A 21,771-nucleotide genomic window follows, 5' to 3' on the forward strand; every position below is an offset into this window, starting at 1 on the left:
GAAAGTTCGTTGTTATTATCACAATATTATTGCTGTTTTTGATTGATTGATTTCTCGAAATATGGCGTTTCGAGCGTGCCAGTTGAGCACAATTCATTTCGCCAATGTCACGTTGTATGGAAAACACACGAAGGAAATTGACCGGTAATAAAAAAGATAAATATACACAATTATAGAATACATGTAAACAAAAGAGATCCTGTGTTAGTACAGCCTTCACCTAAAACAAAACAAACACAAATTTACAATATATACACAACACATTAGATTAGTAATAAATAATATTTTACATGGGGGTTAATTTAAAGTTTTATTTTGTTAAGTTTAATATATGTAAAAGAAGTTAGTGATACTTCTTTCACATTCATATGTGACAATGTCATCATTGACGTCTCTTAAAAACTAAAGAGAAAAATATATTTTAATATTTAATATTTAATTAATACGAACTGGTGAAACAATAGCTTTAAATGTTGTTTCTCTTTTCAGGTGAGTTTGTAATAGATTAAGGTTAAAGAATATTTGTAAAAGTGTGAACATTTATTTATGTAATAAATCTCTTTTCAGAGCAACTCAATTCTAGTTATAGTTTTACTGTTCACCCTAATATCCAAGGATAATTATAAAACACATTATAAAACAACATTTCTACAGCTGATTCCCAAGAATAATGGAAAAATTACAGTTCGAGTTCATGGTCAGGGCCAGTGAAGATGTGAAAACAAATATTATTTGTGTAACGTCAATTACCGATTTAAATGGCCGTACTTTTGAGTTCCCAGATAAATTACAACCCGCAAAATTACATGATGCAATCCTACACACACAAATCTTTCAAAAAGTGAAGGCTACATTACAAAAACGACATGACAAACGACAGGTGTGGATATCAGTGAGCCCAGAGACGAAGGCGGTTTATTGTGATGAAAATGGAAATATGCAATTCATGGGATATCTTTTAGAAGAGAAAGTAACCCAAAAATCTTCTACAGCAGGGATCTCTGAAGAATATCTAACAAGATTATTGGAAAGTTTCGCAGAAACGAAGAAAAAATCATCAAAACCTTTCAATGTGGGGAAAATGGCAGAAAAAATAGTGATAGAAAAATTCAGCAGTAAGATTGCTAATGTGTCCCAATGGATGTCTATCTTTGAAGCAGAATGCGCACGCGTAGGTATAGAAGAAGATGTCAAAAAAATTGAAATTTTTAGGCTGTTTTTAGAAGAATCCTGTAAAGACTGGTATAGTTCGATGCTTATTAAATATACAATAAATTCAGAATGGGCAATGTGGAAACAAAACTTTAATGACACATATGCAGATAAGAGTTGGTCACCAATCAGGTACGCAATGTTATTTAGATATAAACAGGGCTCATTACTCGAGTATGCATTAAAAAAAGAGAGACTACTGTTAGGAATAAATAAGTCCATGGATAAACAGACTCTTATTGATCTGATAGCCACTGGATTACCAAATTTCATTGCAGATAAAATTGATAGAAGTAGTTTAAAGGAAACTCAAAACTTATTTAATAGTATAAGAAGTTTAGAGCACATGGTAAATAAAAAAACAACAGATAAAAAAATACCAGCTTCCAAAAGTATAAATGAAGAGAAAAATATAAAGTCAATGGCTAGTCCGTGTAAAATTTGTGAAAAAGAAAATAAAGGTACACGTTATCACCCTGAATCCCAATGTTGGTTTAAACAAAAAAGTGGTGATAGAACAAGACAGGATCAGATAAGGAGTGTAAATAATTCAGAATTAGAGACAGAACTAAACGAAATTAATCCAAAAAACTAGTAGTGCCGCCATTAATAAAAATTAAATTACTAATTAATGACACTTTGGAAACATCAGGAATCTACGATTCTGGATCTAATGTGTCCTTAATAAATTCAAGGTTATTGGCTTTAAAGAAAATACATACTCATAATAAAAAAGCAGGTTTGAAAACAATTAATGGCGTAAAAAAATCTATAGGAATGGTAACTTTAAGACTAAAAATTTTTGAAATTGAAAAACAAGTTGATGTTTTTGTTATAGATGAAGAAAACTTCGACTATAATTTTCTACTTGGATTAGATTGTATACAAAAATTTAAATTAACTCAAAATGAGAATTTAGAAATCATACAAAATATCCATAGCAATGAAAAGACAGACTACATAAAAAACAAAGAGAGACAGCCTATGATCACAAAACAAATTCCTGGCAGCTCGGGTAGTGACATAGGAATAAATGAAAATGAAAAACAAGATTTAATTCAAGAATATGAAATTAACTTTAACGAAAATATATTGGTCGATGATTTTAATATTTCGGTAAATCATTTAGATCATAAAAAAAGATCAGAAATTGATCAATTGATATGCAAATATAATTCAATTTTCGCTAAAGACAAATATGATATAGGTACGGTAAAAGGTTACGAAGCACACATTGATCTCCTGATAGATAAGTACTGTAGTAAGAGACCATATAGATGCTCTATTGAGGATATGAAAGAAATTGAACATCAAGTATCAAAATTATTAGAAAATAATTTAATAGAGGAGTCATATAGCCCTTTTGCCGCTCCGGTAACTCTAGCATTTAAAAAAGAAGAAGGAAGGAGATCGCGGCTTTGTATAGACTTTCGGGAATTAAATAAAATTGTTATTCCTCAGTCGCAGCCTTTTCCCTTAATCGAGGATTTAATGGTCAAAACAAGGAAATGTAATTTTTTTTCAACATTTGATGTAAACTCAGCGTTCTGGTCCATACCTCTTAAAATTAAAGATAGACCAAAAACTGCATTTGTTACCCAGAATGCAGACTATCAATGGACATGTCTACCTTTTGGCCTAAAAACTGCACCCGCCATTTTTCAGAGAATCTTGAGTACGATCATACGAAAGCATAAACTGTCAGATTTTACTGTCAATTACATAGATGATATTTTAGTATTTTCAGAAACGTTTGAGAAACACATAGAGCACTTATCTATGTTACTGGAAGCAATCTTAAAAGAAGGTTTTAAATTAAAATTCACGAAATGTTATTTTGCACAAGACTCTGTAAAATATTTAGGACACATAATCAAAAATAACACGGTGACTCCACTAAAAGATAATTTAATTGCTATAAAAGAATTTCCGATTCCAAAAACACAAAAAAACGTCCGACAATTTTTGGGAAAAATAAATTTCTATGGAAAGTATGTACCAAATATGTCAATAATTCTGGATCCATTACATAATTTATTAAGAAAAGGAGAAAAATTTGTTTGGTCTGATAACTGTCAAGAATCATTTGATACTATGAAAAAACTTCTATGTTCTAAACCAATTCTAGCCATCTTTGATCCAGACCTACCAATACATATTTATACAGATGCTAGCATACAAGGCATAGCAGCGATCTTAAAACAAATTCAACCCAACGGTGATGAAAAACCTTGTGCCTATTTTTCCAAAAAATTAAACAATTCCCAAAAACAGAAAAAAGCTATATATCTCGAGTGTTTGGCTGTAAAAGAAGCAGTTAAATACTGGCAACATTGGCTTATAGGAAAAACATTCACGGTTTTTACAGATCACAAACCTTTAGAAAACATGAATATAAAAGCCAGAACGGATGAGGAACTGGGAGACCTTACATTTTATTTGTCACAATTCAATTTTAAAATAACATATTCTCCGGGAAAATATAATGTAGAGGCAGATACTTTAAGCAGAAACCCAGTATTAGAACCATGTGAAAATGAAGAAAGTTGTTTAAAAGTCGTCAATTTTGTAAAAATGGAAGACATACAGCAAGATCAAAATAAAAACGAAGAAATAAAACAGAATATAAAAAAACTTATCTTTAAAAATAACATATATTATAAGAAAACCGGAAAACATGAAAAGATTATACTAAGCGAAGAGTTCAGTAAACATTTTATAAAACAAGTTCATCACTACTTCTGCCACTTAGGAAGACAACAAGTGGAAAACAAAATAACACCCTTTTATCAAGCTAAACATTTATTAGACAACATAAAAAGAATATGCGAAAACTGTGACGTTTGTATAAAAAATAAATCGAGAGGAGCATACAAGTTTGGACTAATGTCTCAGTTAGGACCTGCCACGTATCCGTTCGAAATAGTGTCTATAGATACCATAGGTGGATTCGGTGGTACGCGTTCAACCAAAGTGTATTTACATCTTTTAGTAGACCACTTTACTCGCTACGCCTACATTTTGACATCCAAAACTCAGAATGCAAACGACTTTATTAAACTAGTCCAAAAAGTAACACAAGATTATAAGATTGACTTGATTCTATCGGACCAATATCCGGGCATAAATTCAAAGGAATTTAAATATTTTTTAGAAAACGAAGGCATACCTATAGTATTCACTGCAGTAAATGCACCATTTTCTAATGGATTAAATGAACGGTTAAACCAGACATTGGTTAATAAAATTCGTTGTAAAATTAATGAAAGAAAAAATAAGATCGCTTGGACTACTATTGCTCATGAATGCACGGAAAGATACAACGAAACTGAACATAGTATAACAGGGTTCTCCCCAAAATATTTACTGCAAGGGAAAAATGTGGACATTCTACCAAAAGAACTGAAACAAAATGAAATACAGAATTATCATCTAATACGAGACCGAAAAATTGCCTTGGAAAATAGTATAAAATCACATGATTATAACAAACAAAGATTTGATAAACACAGAAGACATTGTGAATTAGAAGTCGGAGATTCAGTTTATGTTGAAAACGGAAATCGGATAAACCGAAAAAAACTGGATGAATTGAAAATTGGACCATATCAAATTATAGAGAAAATATCAAAATCAATTTACAAAGTAAACACGGGTCATAAAAAGTTACAGTCAAATCTTTTCCATATTACAAAACTTATTCCAGTAGGAATACATGATTAACCCCGGGGGGGAGATGTAAAAGAAGTTAGTGATACTTCTTTCACATTCATATGTGACAATGTCATCATTGACGTCTCTTAAAAACTAAAGAGAAAAATATATTTTAATATTTAATATTTAATTAATACGAACTGGTGAAACAATAGCTTTAAATGTTGTTTCTCTTTTCAGGTGAGTTTGTAATAGATTAAGGTTAAAGAATATTTGTAAAAGTGTGAACATTTATTTATGTAATAAATCTCTTTTCAGAGCAACTCAATTCTAGTTATAGTTTTACTGTTCACCCTAATATCCAAGGATAATTATAAAACACATTATATATATTTACATAAGAATTTACATAGAGGACTAAACACAAACATTAACAAACACTGAACATTTAAAGGACGAGGGACTTTATGAGGGAGGACATCATATAAGGGACGAGTTAACTTAGGACAAGAGAAAAGGATGTGGGAAGGGGAGCCGTCGTCCAGGCCACATTCACACAGAGAGTGGTCCCTGACCCTGATCTTAGCTAGATGTACAGGAGTAGAAACATGCCCAAGACGTAAGCGACAGATTGTTGTAATAATCCTCCGTTCAATAAACCTTTGAGAATAAAACCAAGGTCGCCTAGGAATATCAGGTTGAATAAGGGCGTAATACTTACCTTTATGGGATTTTGACTCACTCCAGGAATTATTCCAGGACTTATGCAGATGAATATCCGCAAGGGACATCAGATCTTGGGCGGAATTGGAGAAATGGTCTAATGTGCCACACTGAATAGCTGATTTAGCGCAGGAGTCTGCAGATTCATTCCCACTGATTCCAGAATGTCCTGGAATCCACACCAAAGTAACATCCAAACCCTTTAGATGACAAGAGTACAATTCTTTACGAATCCTTAAAACAATTGAAGATCTCAATCTACTATAAAATGGGCTTCCCTTTAAGGCCATTAAGCAGCTTAGTGAGTCAGTAAAAATAACTGTCTGTTTACAATTGTGGGAATGTGTAAACAGGACTGCTTCTAACAAAGCAACAGCCTCGCCTGTGAACACAGATGATTCGGGAGGGCATTTAAATTGTAATATAATTTTGAATTTTGGTATCCAGCAAGCTGCACCAACACAGCTTTCTTTTGAAAGCTTTGATGCATCTGTAAAGATGAGGATGTGATTTGAAAAATTTTCATTTACTATGGATTGAAATTTTGTGTTGGTGCCAGGATCTCCCTTGGTTAGGCCAAGATTTGTGACTATACAAGGAGAATGAACTAGGGCGTTATACGGTGTAAGGAATAGTGGATTAGAAGGAAAACAAGTCAAAGGATTAGGAAGAGAGGTAAGTCTAAGGAAGCTATCAAGCAGGTATGGTAAAGGTTTGCCTTGAGGAATGAGATCAGCTAGCTTAGATAGCTTAGACCGTAGAGGATGGGAAGACAGCTGCAACATTTTACTCACAAATCGATCGGAAAGGAATTGTCGGCGGATAGGAAGTGGAGGATCTACACACTCCACCTGCAATGCATTGGTAGGAGTAGACTTCATCGCACCTAGGATAATCCGAAGACATTTATATTGTATTCGGTTTAATTTTTCAGTAGGTAATTTATTAAAGGGGTCTAACACAAATAATCCATAGTCAATATGACTGCGAATTATAGCATTGTACAGCAGTTTTTGAGTATAAGGGTGTGCGCCCCACCGCACACCAGACACAGCTCTCAAAGCATTAATGCCTTTTTCACATTTCCTGCTGAGATATTCAGCATGAGCAACTCCGTTCAATCGCTTATCAAGTATTATGCCTAAAAATTTGACGTTTTCTGTTAGATGAATGGGAATATTATCACACAAAATTTGAAAATTTGGAATTACTCTCTTTTTTGTAAACACGACCGCTTGACATTTAGCTACCGACAATGCCAGGCCATGCTCAGAGAGCCACTGGTTAAGATAGTGCAAGGCAGTATTTAAGCGAAAAGTTATGTCCTCCATAGAATTTGAGCTGTAATAGAGGACGATGTCATCAGCATACTGAAGGATGTTACAGAAATTATTAACAGATAATTCAAGGTCATGTGTGTATATGTTATACAACAGCGGACTAAGAGCTGAACCTTGAGGAAGACCTTTCCAGACAAGTCTGGAAGGTATAGTAAGAAGCGGATGTCTTACAGATACCGATCTCCCGGTCAGCAGATTACATATGTAATGGGACATCCTCGGCGGAATACTCAGCTGACGCAATTTCTGCCTGAGCACCGGAAGAAGAACATTATCATATGCAGATGCGACATCTAAAAAGACACCAACCAAATACTCTCCTTTGGCAAAGGCTCGTCGAATATCTGTAGTAAGAATACTGAGACTATCGATAGTACTTAGCCCCTTTCTAAAGCCAAACTGAGAGGGCGCTAAGATATTCCTACTTTCCACTATCCATTCCAGTCGATTTTTCAAAAGCCGTTCAACAATCTTAGATATAGTAGATGCCAGGGCAATGGGTCTATAGGAATTAAAATCTGAAGGACATTTTCCAGGTTTGAGGATAGGGATAACAATTTGGGACTTCCATGAGTTGGGTATATTGCCTGATTGAAATATTTTATTTATCATGTTTAGAAAATGGTGTTTAGATTTATCATTTAATCTTGTAATAAAGGAGTAAGAAATACCATCCTCACCTGGACTGGTATCCTTTAAATCCGTTAAGACGTTTTTAAGTTCTTCAAAGGAAAAAGGAAGATCCATTTCCTCCGAAGATTCAACCGGCGTGGATATAAATAAATCTTGGGATGGGACAAAAGGAGGAGCCAATTTGTTTGCAAAATCGTTGAGCCAAACAGAAGGATTATTGGAATTGGGACTGCTGACATTGTTAAGAGATCGGCGAAATCTCTTAACATTTGTCCAAACAAGGGAAGGAGAGGAACGAGGACTAAGGGATTCACACAAACTTATCCAACCACGTTTTTTCCTTTTCCAAATGCAATTTCTAAACTTCGCATCCTTGCGTCTGTAGTCGATAAAATTTTCCATAGTCATACAGGCTGCGTATGACTCCTCGGCAGATGTTCGCCGAAGGACAGAATCAGAGCATTCCTGATCCCACCAGGGATTGAAATGCATCCAATTCTGAATGGAGCGGTATTTGGGGATATGTAGGTCAGCAGCAGACATAATAGCAGAGACAAACCCTTCATAGTAAACAAAGATACTCTCATAATTACCAGACTCAGAAAGATTGCACAACATGCAATCCACAGAGTCGGCGTACTCGTTCCAGTTGGCCTTTTTTAAATTAAATCTATGGGGAAGGGAAGGACTAGGAGTGGAAGGAAGTCTATTATTTAAGGACAGCAAAATCGGGAAATGATCACTACCATGGGTAGATGGGAGTACAGACCATGATAGTTGGGAAGCAAGAGAAGGAGAAGATAAGGAAAGATCAATAGCAGACCTAGGGTTCTGATTTGGATTAACCCTACGAGTCGGTGATCCATCATTGAGAATGCAGAGATCCACATCATCAATCATGTCCAGCAACGAAGGCGAAAATCCATCACAGTAGTAACACCCCCACAAAGTGTGATGGGTGTTAAAATCACCCAGGACCACCACAGGGCTGGGAAGCGAAGAGATAATAGACTTAAGCTCTAGAAAGATGGAAGGGGAAGGATGAGGGATGTAAACAGAAAGGAAGGAAATACCAAGGGTCCTCACAGCAACAGCATTCAACTGTTGACTATGAGAAGGGAGAGGAATACGGGAATATGGAGAAGAGTGCTGGATGAGGATAGCACTACCTCCATACCCGTCATTTCTGTCCTCCCTCAAACAGGCGAAACCTGGCACCCTGAATCGGGAGTCAGGCACCAGCCACGTTTCTGAATAATAGGCAATAATGCAATAATGACAGGATTATGCAGAGAAATAATATAAAGTAATTCATGCTTTTTAGCACGAATACTTTTACTATTCCACTGTAGGAAGGATAGTGGAGCCATTGTGAAGGATTTTAAAGATTTTGAGTAGGTTTTGGGCAACGTAGGACGGTAAAGGAAGTTCATCAGCAGTTGAGATTATGCTCACAAGAGTGTCAGTCAAAGCAATTAACAGATCCTTTGTAGATTCTGCTGAACTGTCAGAACCTTGACTAAGTGCACAACCATTAGGAAGGGATGAGGAACAATTGCTAATAATGGACTGGTGAGCTTGTCTATTGTATCCCTTTGCCATAGGAGCGTGGGGACGGGGAGCTTGGAAAACTGTTTTAGAATAAGATTTAGGGGAAGAAGCAGCAGGTCTGCTTTGTTGGGATTGGGAGTTTGTGAAAACAGGAGGTGAAAACATTTCCTTAGCAACATCAGCATAGGAACGTTGGACAGATGGAAACCGAGAGGATGCTTCCATATAGGAAATACACTCTTGCGACATAACCGACTTAATGTTCTGTTGTCTTACATACTCAGGGCACCCTTTTTCAGTTGCAAAATGTTTCGCTGTGCAATGGATGCAGGTTGAATTTTCCTGCCGGATGTCACATGCGTCACCAGTATGAGACTGGGAACACCTATAGCACCTTGGCTTTGACCTACACTGTGACTTAACATGACCAAAACGACAGCAATTAAGGCACTGGATTGTAGGATATTTATACAGTTCAATATTAAGGACAGATTTATAGGAGAATACTCTTTCAGGCAATTGTTGACCACGTATAGTAATTACAACAGTTTGAGTTGGGACCCATGTAACTACACCCTCACTTACATTCTTCCGGTTCATTCGTCTTGCTTTTATAACTTCTCCGCATGCAGTAGGGAATATCAGTGAGCCAACAAACTCTTCCAAAGACCATTCAACGGGAATTCCTTTTACAATACCCATTCTTGTAATATTAAATGTCGGGATTACACAAACATATTTACATAGACTAAGAACAGGATTAGCCAAAAATCTATTCGCTGCATCAGCAGACGTAAATTGGACACTGATTTTATTGCGACCAACATTTTTAACTCCATCATTAACTATATCACTAATTTTATTTGTATGGAGAAATTGACCAAATTTAATAGCTCTTATAGAGGTCCCTGCAGATGGGTCAGGAGATTCCCTTGACACATACACAATAAAGGGACCTTTATCCGTACTAATATAGGATTTTGGGGCTTCGGACATGGCAGGGTGGGTCCATACATTTTGGATGGAAGGAGTAGCGGTGGATGGGTCTATTATAGTTTTTTTAACTATATCCTGGTTTGAGGATGTTTCCTCACCTTGCCTTTTTCTATTTACAGCTTGAACTGTGGAATTTACATAACCCCCCCCAGGATCAGGGGGGTCAGGTGGAGGATCAGGATCCATCTTAAAATAAAATAACCTAACTATAAACTAAAACTAATCTAAACTATAAAACAGCACAACTACTTACTATTACCAATCACCTTATTAGTATGGATCTATTTACATTATTATATAATGTTTCCACTAAGTAAATAAGGAGTTTCACCACTAAAAAGAGATATTTTCACTAACACGTGTGTAAACCAAAACAAACGTCAGCGAAAACTCCCATTGCTGTTTTTGTTTATTGTTGTTAATTAAATATGACAGGAGCGCCAGTCTATTTGTTTAATGTATTGCTCTAAAGTGCATTGAAGTGAAGGTTATATATCGTCAGCTTAGTGAAGAGAGACAATCACATTTTAAAAGTTGAAATAACAACTTAGAAACTTGGAACGAATCGAACCCTCTACGACCTAAAGAAATATGATTTCAACAAAAAACTAAATTCTACAAAATTCTTATTATAATTTGATTTAAGATTTAGAAATTATAGAGACAAATAATATTTATTTGTTTAACCGTTCCACTTTATTATTCAGTCTAGGATTCATTTTCGTAACATTATATGGTGAGTGGCGGAACTCAACACCGAAAATAAGCGATAATATTACGATATTTTAATCGTCACTTAATTTATCACCTTACAAGTCTCTAACCAAACTGAAAAATCAAATTTATTTAAATATATGCATTGCCCCAAACGAGACTCAAATTCTGGTTCATCATTATAGTTAAAATGTAAAATTCAAAGTCAAACTACCCACATACTCATGTTGCTAAAAATATAAATGTGAACTTGCGACTTCCGCCCTAGTAACAGCAGATTTATTTCAATTGGACGTAATAGTTCCTCATATCATAATAGCTACGCGTCATAGGAATGTGCTGGTTTACCAAACCAATTGTATTAATATACAAGTGAATAACTCGCTCTGGAAACATGGACTTTACGTACTCTGCTGTACGTCTGCCTACACCGTGAGACTTACTTAATTCATCCACAATTTTTTAAAGTTTTTTTTAAGCGAAATTGAAATATGAAATATTTCATTTCCTCGATTAGGAATCGAACCCACAACAGTCGCATGCTGTTCCCATACGCTACTATTGTGCGCCTCTGTTCAAGATAATTTTCATAATCATTTTTAGCCGTTTATCCCGGTTAGCAGGGTAGGCAGAGATAACCCACTGTCAAAACACTCCGTTCGCAGCTCTCTGCTTAATTATGAAACATTTTGAAATTAAATTAGAAAACTTTACACCGCGCTTTACCTTATCAAAATGCATTACTAAAAATAGTTCATCGTCTCGGGAGGGAACCGAACCCACGATCATCACGACCTCTGACCTCAGTAACAACTGTCAATGCAATGCAATGTCGCGCAGGAACAAACTTTACGTACACCATACCAAGAAACTAAACGAGTTTTTAAGTTACACTTTGGTTCTCTTCGATCTCGAACTCTATTAAAAGAAAACCAAAGAAAAGTTTAAATTAATTATAAACAGGAAATAATTACATAAAAATTAACAGTAGACTAAAGTAAGACTCTATGAAATTTATAATATAGGTATTGCTGGATTAATAATCAATAGTATATTATGATTTTTCAACATACAGTACAGATCCTAAGGAATGTAATAAGTTAATGAGTGATATGATTTCATCTAGTTCGTACAATAGCGGTGTGTGGGGTCTGTGGGGTACTACAATTGGTTTAAATGAGCGTGCGTCGGTACAGCGTGTGGCCGAGTCAATATCAATCAAAGCGAAGGGCGGAATGAACCTTGGATGCCAATACTCGATAATTGTAATATATCTACATAGTAACTACTGGTTAATAGAAAAATATTTGTTTTTATCAGATTTAACGAAATGCCAGAGGGAATCTACAGTTAAAACCCCGATACCCACGCACTACTCAATTTATGAGACATTGAGAGTTGAGTGGCGGGACTCAACGCCGCGCTTTGTCTATCATTAATATATTTTAAATATAGTAATTTCCATCTCGCTTACAGATTCTATAGGTACTAACGCCATGATCTCCTCAAATATTATAATTAAAAAGATGGTTTTATGATAAAATATACAAAGTGTTTGGCGGGTCAGTAGACAATCTCTAGGTGATAGAGGAGATAAATTCCAACCTTTCCATTTCACCCCATGGCACATATTTTTTGAAATATTGGTTTAAATATTTCACTTAGGGAGATACAGTGTAATAAATGAGGCCTAGGGAAGGGGGGAAGGGAAGAGGATACTCTGTCCCTGAAGAAATGTAAGCACTATGTGGCTGCCTGGAGGAAGTCGACGACTGTAGGGGCGCCCCTTGCGGGTCAACGAGGCTATAAAAATTATTGATCTAGATTTTTCGCTTATCAGCCATTGCAAACTTTAAAACAGCAGTGTTTATATTACTGAACGCCAAACAGTAATTGAATGTAGTAAACCGATAAGATACGTTATGTAAAGGATAAAAGTTAATTAAATTTGTTATATAGAAGTAAATAATACTTTTTTCTTATTTTGCAAGAGTGAAAACTCGTTATAAAAAAGGTTCTTACGGGAATTTTTAGGTCGTTAAATCGAGGAAAACGTTATATTGAGGGTTGTTATAGTATATATAGGTAGGTTATAGTGTATTAATAAAAAAAATATAAATTTCAGGTATGCGACCCCCACTACGAGATGGCGATCGAGATCCATATGCTGATCATACTAGGACCCCTCATGGCTTTCAACTTGATACCTTCACTCAAGCTGCTAGCACCGTTCTCAGCTTTGGCCAACGTGATGACGTTCGTGGGACTGGGTATAGTGGTGTACTATTTACTAACGGAGGAGAAATCGGAGAAACCGCTCGACCTGTGGGGATCGGCGGAGACTTTTCCTCTATTCTTTGGAACTATATTGTTTGCTTTGACTGCTGTTGGTGTGGTAAGTTACTTTTCATTTTGATTTTTTATATACATATATCTAATATTGAGACAGTCGTGGCACAAAGGCACAAGGGTGCGGCTGTAAACGCGACGGTTGTTGGTTCGATTCCCGCTTGGGGGAATGAAATACTTAATATTTTAATTTCTTTGCTGAGGTGAAGCATTTAGTTCTGCCACTTAACGGAGGATAATGCTTTTTATTTCCCCGATTAGATTGAATAAACTTAATATATTACTATTTAATAGGTACATAGCAAGTTGGATTAACTCGTGAAAAGTAACTCATTATGTTCACTTTGTGTTCTCAAAAACGGTGGAAGATGAATTAAAAGAAAATTAATATTAATAATATTTTTGTATAAATTAAACTATATTCGAAAAGGCCGTCGTAACGCAGCGGTACAGCACTGTAGACATGACTGTTGCGGGTTCGATTCCCACTTAGTTTACTCGCTCTGAGTTCTCGCTAGATCACGCTTTAAGCTCTGATAAGGTCAATCGGAGAATTCCGCAACTCAACACACAATATTCCGAAAATTAAGAAGAAATTAGGAAATGGGGTGTTTATGCGTGTGCAAGACATAACGTGAAATTGTTTTTTTTTAAACTAAGACCACACAAATGAGCTAGCGGGTCACCTGATGTTAAGTGCATAATTGTAGCTCCCAGAGAAGCAATTAGTACGTGGCCCGCTTTTAAGAAATTTATTGCCAATATTTGCCTCCAATAGTGTAATATTGTAATTATCTGAGAACACATCTGGTGCTCATTAGTACATTCATATAAAAATATATTATTTGTAGGTAATAGCTCTCGAAAACAACATGAAGACGCCCAAGTCCTTCGGCAAGCCCTGCGGCGTGCTCAACGTCGGTATGACGATCATAGTGCTCCTGTACGTCGCGGTCGGGACTCTGGGATATGTGTTCTGTGTGTCCGATTGCAGCGATTCCGTTACTTTGGACTTGCCTAAACATCCGTGAGTTTCATTTTATTTATATTAATATTATGTAGACTTGAGGCCAGACGTGATGAAGGTTGTAGGTTCTATTCTTATTTGAGGAAATTAATATTTAATATTTCCTTTCCCTCGCGCAGGTAACGAGGTAAAGCATAGCATTAGATATAAGGTAGCATTAAAAATGAGGAAACATACCAAGGATAGCCTCTTTTACGTGTGTTTTAAATAAAAAACAGAATAAATCTAATTACAATTATAATAACAATTAGCTATTAAAACCTAGTAAAAAATGTTTGTTTAGTCAATCAATGTTTTATTAACTTTTTTTACAGGCTAGCAACCAGTGTCATATTGATGTTTGCCATCGCTATCTTCATAAGCTACGGCCTCCACTGCTACGTGCCGGTCGAGGTCCTGTGGAAGGGTTACGTTCTGCCTAAGATCGACACCTCATCGTCGGCCCTTAAAATGCGCTGCTATGAATACGCTCTTCGAATCTCCTTGTGTTTACTTACTTGTAAGTATTTTATTACATTTAGATAAAATATTAGTGGAACCTAGTGGGTCCACTAGGTTCCCAGGTGTTATCTACTTACCCTGCTGTGCGCGGGATACAGCGTGAAGCTTAAAAAAATTTTGGATCAGCGTCTAACTGTAATTGCGAGAGGCTTCAATTTCCACTCGAAGCATTAAAGTATTTTCATTTACTAGCTCTACTCTGTCTTCTCTTATTGTTGAACAAATAATATACTAACTTTTAAAGAAATTTACAATTATCAAATATAATGTTAGAGTAAGGAAACAACTGCAATGGGTGTTACTTCAAATCTAAGGTCGAGGAAAAACAATTATCGTAACCATATCCTCAGTTTAGTGATACAAAATAAAACTTGTATCAACGTAAAATCATCCGACAACTGGACGGTCGTGGGTTCGATCCCCACTCGGAGAAATAAATGATTTAATACCTTTTTTCATAGTTTTGGTAATAAGACAAAGCGTGGAGTTGAGTTTCGGCACTAAATATCCTATCCTAAGCTAATACAGGCTTAGCTTCACTAAAAAAAAAATCTTTATCAACAGTCGTGCTAGCAGTAGCCGTACCACGTCTGGGCCTCTTCATTTCACTATTCGGAGCTCTCTGCCTCTCCGCTCTCGGCATCTGTTTCCCTGCTTTGATGGAATACTGCGTCACTTTCCCGCAGCGACCGAGCACTGCCAGAACAATTCTATTTACAAAAGACGGTTTTCTATTCATTTTTGGCGTGGTGGGTCTAGTCGCGGGTACTTATACCGCTTTAGTCAGCATTATACGTTCATTTTCTTAAAAATGGAAGGAAACGCTTAAATGCTTTGTCTTGTCTATTTCAAATGCACTTAGATTACACTCTCGTGGGGATTTTTTTGTGAAAATTTACCGACTATTTAAAAAAATATATAATGATGAGATTAAATATCTGTTCGTATGTATGTGAAGCCAAAAAATGTGTTCCTATTATAATATATTGTTTTGGATGTATTTTAATATAAGATATACTAGGATTTGAATCTGTGCTTATTGTTAACAATGTGTGTTTTTGGACGATCTCTTGGACGTTCTTTATTAGAGCTAGAAGCCGTTTCAAATTAAAATATATTCATCTTTATACCTACTTCTCGTCAAATCCAAGGTGTTCGAAAAATGTAACTAACATAATATTCTAAAATATAAATAATGATATAATAATATAAGTATTTAGACAACTAAAAATATTATATAACATCTTGACAGGGTGTCTAATTAATAAATTTTGATTTTATACACTTTTTGGAATCTTCTGCGAGAGTGTGGTCACTACACGTGTTTCTCAGCTAAGTAGATGCCGTTTTAACGGTTATGAAGCAGTAGTAAGTTAATTTCCACCGAATTTGTTTTTTTTTTCAAAGAAAGAAAAGCTCAAGAAGGTGTTGAAATGGTAATCTCAATTAAATTGGAAAGTATTAACTTTAAATATAATTATATTAATGGTCGAAATTTGTAATGGAAAATATATATAAAAAAAACCTTTAAAATACTCATTTATAATCAAAATCAAATATATTTATAAAATAAGCCACCATTGTGGTGTAGTGGTTGTGAGTTCGAATCTCACACTGAAGGTAAAAAAATATTTATATTTAACATAAACATTTATATACATATACAAGTGTATGTACATTGTACATTGTACATTATTGTTTTGCTCTGATTATTTAAAATACAACGTTAAATTCCGCCACTAAGTGTCGAACGTAGATAAAAAATGATTTTTCACTAATTTATCAACCCTTTTCAAATATCGCCATACATATTATAAATTTATATAATAAGGACGTTATCCACCACGCTTAAAATAGATTTTTGCCTTAAATTAACTAAATAATTTAAATTATTATTAAAGTGATCTAAAGACTTAAGCTTTTTTACTATGCCAGGTAACAATTCTGCCCGCCTCTATATATAAATATGTAAGAAAAATATATACTTCGAGAAAATATATTGGCATATAATAAATACATTTGTCTTTATAAGGAAAAAAACAAAATTGCTCACAGAGTGTTTGTGATTTTAATTGTGTATGACAAAATTACATTTGTATTGAATATTTCTAATAATTTATGAAAAAAGTATTGAAGTTTCCTGTAAAAATATGAACCGCCGTTGATATTTTAATTTCAATTTCATTCTAATTTCAAATTTATTAATGTTGTTTATTATCTTAATAGCGCCTATAAATAGCTTTCTTGAATGGACTACCAGTATACAGGTGGAATTGTCAGCACCACTTTAAATGAAACCACAGTTTTAACTACTCTATAAAAGCCTTATATAATTCAGAAAAAAAATAAATCCCAAAAAAAAGTTATTTTTTCAAACAAAATAAATAATAAAATTATCGTTTTAAAATAAAACACCATTTGTTAAGAACATCATAAGCACGCACACATGAAAAGTAGAAGTTTGGCAACGCTTAGTAGTGTTTTTGTAGTAGTATGTGTATGTGTGCGTCGCAAGAAATACAGGTATGGAGAAAAATCGTAAAATGAAAAAAAAAACCCTATGTCCAAACTGTTGAGGATCTTATTAATTTCTAAATCTTGATCAGTTTCTTCAGCTTCGGGTTTGAAATATTTTACCGTATATGCAGTTCCAGTAAAAGGAGCGCTGCCTCTTCCACCCTGTATAACACAATAACAATTTTTCATTTCGAACATTAAGTCGCCGAGACTATGGCATTCAACAAAAGAAGTTTTATATTCTTCTTAATATCGCTTTTTCTTAGTTCTTTTTTAACGCTTTATATGTCTCATAAGAAGTTAGGCTTAAAAGGTATTTGAACTGATCGAAAGGAGCTTCAAATCCTGTAACGTATATCATTTATAAGAAATTTCAATACAATTTACGTAAATGTAACAAAAAAATTAAATGTATCTAAGGTATTGAATGTTATGGAATAAGTATCTGTTGGATTATGTTTTATTTTTAAATGAAATAAAAGTATATAAAAATGAATAATGTCATTTCATTTATACATATACCTATACATATGTTAATTTTGGTTAAGGGTCTTCAATTGGTAGTAGTAGGTAGTTCGATCCCGTTGGGAACTAATATTTGTGTATTCAGTATATTTTTGATAAATTAAAAAAAAACATCTGAAGCTTTTTAAAATTTTATCGGCCATTTACCTCTAGAGTTTATTTTTTTAATAAATTAGTTATTTATACAAATACAGATACATAAATATATTATGTATTTTTGTTTTTTCTTTCTTCTTTACTTAATTTAACCAAATAATCTTAGGTTCGTACACTTGAGGACAAATAAATATAACACAATAATTATATTTAATAATATTTTTGATTAAAAAACCTTATTATTTAAAAATAAAAAAGTGGTCTTTTTATATTTCAGGTTCAAAGGTAATATACAAATTTAGTTGTCGTTCATGTAATATTATGTCTATATAAATTTTAATGCTTTAATAATGTAATAAACGCAATGCTAAGTAATTTTGTCAATATTTTAGTTTTTTTATATCTAAAAGTTGCTATGTGTTTTTGATTTGAACCTATATCCGTAATCCTATGTATTTACATCTTAACTCAGGTAAAAAAGCAATTAAAAAATACTACCTTTTCTACTTCTATGTCTTTCTATTTATTTTCCTAGTAAATTTTCTGTCTTTTATATTCCTTATAAGCAGATAGAGAGAACTAAAATGAAATGGTAAATGTTTTCTTTTTTTGTCTAAGGTCTATTCAGGTATGTGGTGATTGATTTGAATCATATTAAGAAAGAACAATCATTTTTTGTATTTAAATCATTTGGTAGGCTATAACCCCAAAAAGGACTGTGGGGCTAAAATTTTTTGTTATTTTATATTGATTTTTCTTTCGAATTTAAAATAAGGTGTTTAATAAAATTGTAATGTAGAAAAAAAAACTAGTTAAAAAAGTTAATAAAGTTATTTCAATAGGTTGAATATCCACTATTAATTTTATAAAGTAACTAACCGAAGTCTTCCCAAATAAGACGGAGATAACGTTTGTATAATCCACAACCACTACTTTTATTTGAATTTAGACAAAACTTAAATATTCACTACATACGTTTGGGAAAAATAACAGTTTAGACTAGACTATATCTATAAAAAAAAGATTGTGTATCCGCCTTATAGTGTACAGGAGCCGATCAGAGCAAGCCCGGGCGTGGCGGGCAAAACTCTCAAAGGGCGGAAGACAATGAAAAGTCAATTTTTTGTGCAAGGTACTGTTTACCAAGATTTATTAGATACATAGCTCTTTCATGCGTTCGGCAAACCGGCGCCCCGGTGCAATTAAACAAAATATATACAACAATTAACGTTTATTTCAATCCACAGAACCATTATAAATTAAAATCAAAATACTACTTACGTATGTAGCAATATATGTATGTATGTATGTATGTATGTAGTTTTATAAGGCGTGGTAGTAGGGAATAAAGGGAGCGCCCGCGAGGACCGCGATAGCCTATTTCAAAACATCCATAATATATCTTTTTTTATTAATATTATAATATGTAGTGTATACTCCACGTGGTACTGTCACGTGACCAACCAACATGCAAAGCTTTATATATACATATATTTTATTTTCATATATTTATATAGATATATATTGCTTTCATCTAATTCTATACCGTAAAAGTACACGAATATTTCTTTATTAAGTAGTGTATGTATGTATAGTAACAACAAGATGGAATACAAACGTGGTAACATGATCCATATACCACCTGATATGAAACAGATTTATTCATTTATTTTATTTATTTAATATGTAACCAGAACGTCCTGAAGTCCCTTACATGTAAACCTTTATAGAAAAAACATTTTATTGTTCTCGCAATGTATTCATAAAATACTTTGAAATGCAACAATTTCTTAGTCTTAATTTAATTTATAAACATTAATTTCATTTTTTCAATTCAATAAACATTCAATTGACCCATTTCATCAACGACAAAAACCTACAAAAATATATATGTTATAAACATTAGCACGCGAGTCAGTAGAGTGCGGATGTAGTCAGTGCTAGGGACGCGGGCGACCTACCCGATTCATCTATACAAATATCAACTAAACAAAAAAATTAATATATAAACTTTTAAAAACGTTAACATCTACAGCCATAACAAAAATATACTAATAACAACGTACGCTACGGAAACTACTTACTACTTAAACTATTCACTAAGTAAATTTGAAACGAAACTAGTGTTCGCTCACTACGGTAACGAGAGACCGGATGCAGTCTCAGTGGGAGAGTCTACGAAGCGAGCTAGAGCTAGGCGAGCGCGGACCGGAGGTGCCGCCGCTAGGGAACTGGACAGACGGGGGGAGTGGGGGAGTGGGGGAGTGTGAGGGGGAGGGGTGGGACGGACGGGCGGGTCCAGCCGGCTCGGCATTACAACTACCTATATACAGACGTCACGCATCACGCAGCTACATAGCGCTACACTTGCACTTGCACGTACGCGAGCCACTTGAGCAAACGAGCGGTACCTGCGCCGGTAACATATAAATATTCAACAACAATTAACTTAACGCCGCGGGGCACGGCTCGCACGGCTCGCTCGGGGGGAGCATTTGGTCCTTACGTCGTCAACTAACCCTGTAGCGAAGTTAGAGGGGAGAGGAGATAACAAACGACGATAGATCGCAGTTCGAGTGGAACTTTGGTAAAGATTCACCTATTCAACTAATATTAACTTACGGTAACTGTAAATCCTATATATAAACGAATAACTTAGAGGAGCGAGGAGAGAGGAGTAGGAAGGAGAAGTAACTGATCGATTCGCCATATCGCCGGCTCGCGTCCGCGCTTGTACCTACACTACTATACAAGTGGTTACAACATAAGTACTCTGGGAACAGCGAATCGGTACTCGGAGTGTGGTGAGTGTTGAAGAGCATTACATTTAACAATAATTTAGTCAGTATTGTGTAGAACAGTACATAATAACCGAACGTTTGAAAAGCGTTACAAATAGAAGGAGCGGTGTGCCCGAGACGGCGCAACGCGCGACGATGCCCGCAACCTGGAAGCGAGAAAAATAATTTTAGAAACAAAGTATTACTAATTATACAAATAAATAAAATATACAAATAAGAAGAAGAGTTTTGAGGCCAGTCGTGACGCCGTGGCGGCGTGAAGGCGTGTGGCCTCTGGTAACGAGACGAAGCGCGGCATTGATTTCCTCCACTCAACACACAATGACTCCAGAGTCGTTGGAATCGGAAATATCTTAAAGGAAACGGAGTGTCTTAACACTAGACTCCCAGGTTCTCTCTATCTACTCTACTATTGTAAATAATTTATAGGAACAATATAAGCATATAGGGATTTTATTTTTCTTCATATAGTTTACCGTGAGTAAACAGAGGGAACTTAAGCTAAGCCGGATCGCCAACTCTTTGCAGTTTCCGCGTTCACGAGGAAACTACCGTTGCATTACGTACTTACATACATACACACATATATATGTGTGTGTATGTATATATATATAAGTATGTCGTCGTCGTTGGCGGTAGTACGTTATTTTCGAAAAACTAAGCGTACACGATTAATCCGCTTAAATAACTTAATTTTAAATGTGTAAACATCATTAAACTATTACTTATTATATGATCCTAGTGGTTCATACTTTCGATTTCAGATCTCGGAAAAACTACTACGATATGGAAATTTGTATATATTCCTTAGTCTAAATTGTAGGAATAGAATCCACAGGTAAGTGCAGTATTATGTTCTGTTATCAACCACTCTTCAAATGTAAAGAAAATGGTGAACGGAGTTAATTAGCACAATAAAGATATAACTTACATATGATGTGGCGTGTTTGTGCTGAGCGGAACTCGCTTATACATCCGCGTATTTGGACAGCTTCTCGCGCAAAATGTGGTTCTCTTTCTTAAGCAGTTCCACTTCTTGTCGTAGGCCCATGTTCTGAAATTATTATATTTTTATATTAATATGGATTTTATACCAGCTTTTTACATATTAGCGCTTCAAAATTGCCTTATT

At 34.8% G+C, this 21,771-nt stretch overlaps 3 protein-coding genes across 17 annotated transcripts in view; 2 read left to right on the plus strand and 1 right to left on the minus strand.

Annotated features, from left to right (window-relative positions):
* Nucleotides 1-17,713, plus strand: part of LOC146526781 (proton-coupled amino acid transporter-like protein acs) — a 34,910-nt gene extending 17,197 nt beyond the window's left edge. For all 3 annotated transcript variants that reach the window (XM_085205792.1, XM_085205793.1, XM_085205791.1), the window contains 4 exons: nucleotides 12,949-13,218; nucleotides 14,024-14,199; nucleotides 14,514-14,698; nucleotides 15,265-17,713. In XM_085205792.1, the coding sequence (XP_085061918.1) occupies nucleotides 12,949-13,218; nucleotides 14,024-14,199; nucleotides 14,514-14,698; nucleotides 15,265-15,509 (876 nt within the window). In that variant the 3' untranslated portion in view covers nucleotides 15,510-17,713. The remainder of the gene's footprint in view (nucleotides 1-12,948; nucleotides 13,219-14,023; nucleotides 14,200-14,513; nucleotides 14,699-15,264) is intronic.
* Nucleotides 343-1,815, plus strand: LOC146526782 (uncharacterized). Its single transcript, XM_085205794.1, has one exon. It carries the CDS (start codon nucleotides 671-673, stop codon nucleotides 1,805-1,807), a length of 1,137 nt encoding a protein of 378 aa, XP_085061920.1. The 5' UTR covers nucleotides 343-670; the 3' UTR covers nucleotides 1,808-1,815.
* Nucleotides 17,714-19,052: 1,339 nt separating the features above from the next.
* Pdp1 (PAR bZIP family member Pdp1) overlaps nucleotides 19,053-21,771 on the minus strand; it is a 147,384-nt gene continuing 144,665 nt past the window's right edge. For all 13 annotated transcript variants that reach the window (XM_085205805.1, XM_085205799.1, XM_085205798.1 and 10 more), the window contains 2 exons: nucleotides 21,571-21,693; nucleotides 19,053-20,785 (listed from right to left, as the gene is read on the minus strand). In XM_085205805.1, the coding sequence (XP_085061931.1) occupies nucleotides 21,607-21,693 (87 nt within the window). In that variant the 3' untranslated portion in view covers nucleotides 19,053-20,785; nucleotides 21,571-21,606. The remainder of the gene's footprint in view (nucleotides 20,786-21,570; nucleotides 21,694-21,771) is intronic.

This window comes from Heliconius melpomene, chromosome 21, assembly GCF_056956725.1.
Source record: "Heliconius melpomene rosina isolate 202511_hmr_F chromosome 21, ASM5695672v1, whole genome shotgun sequence".
NCBI classification, from domain to species: domain Eukaryota; kingdom Metazoa; phylum Arthropoda; class Insecta; order Lepidoptera; family Nymphalidae; genus Heliconius; species Heliconius melpomene.

Bases quoted from the DNA above. Each gene is read 5' to 3' on its own strand.
- LOC146526782 (XM_085205794.1), top strand. From the start codon at position 671: ATGGAAAAATTACAGTTCGAGTTCATGGTCAGGGCCAGTGAAGATGTG.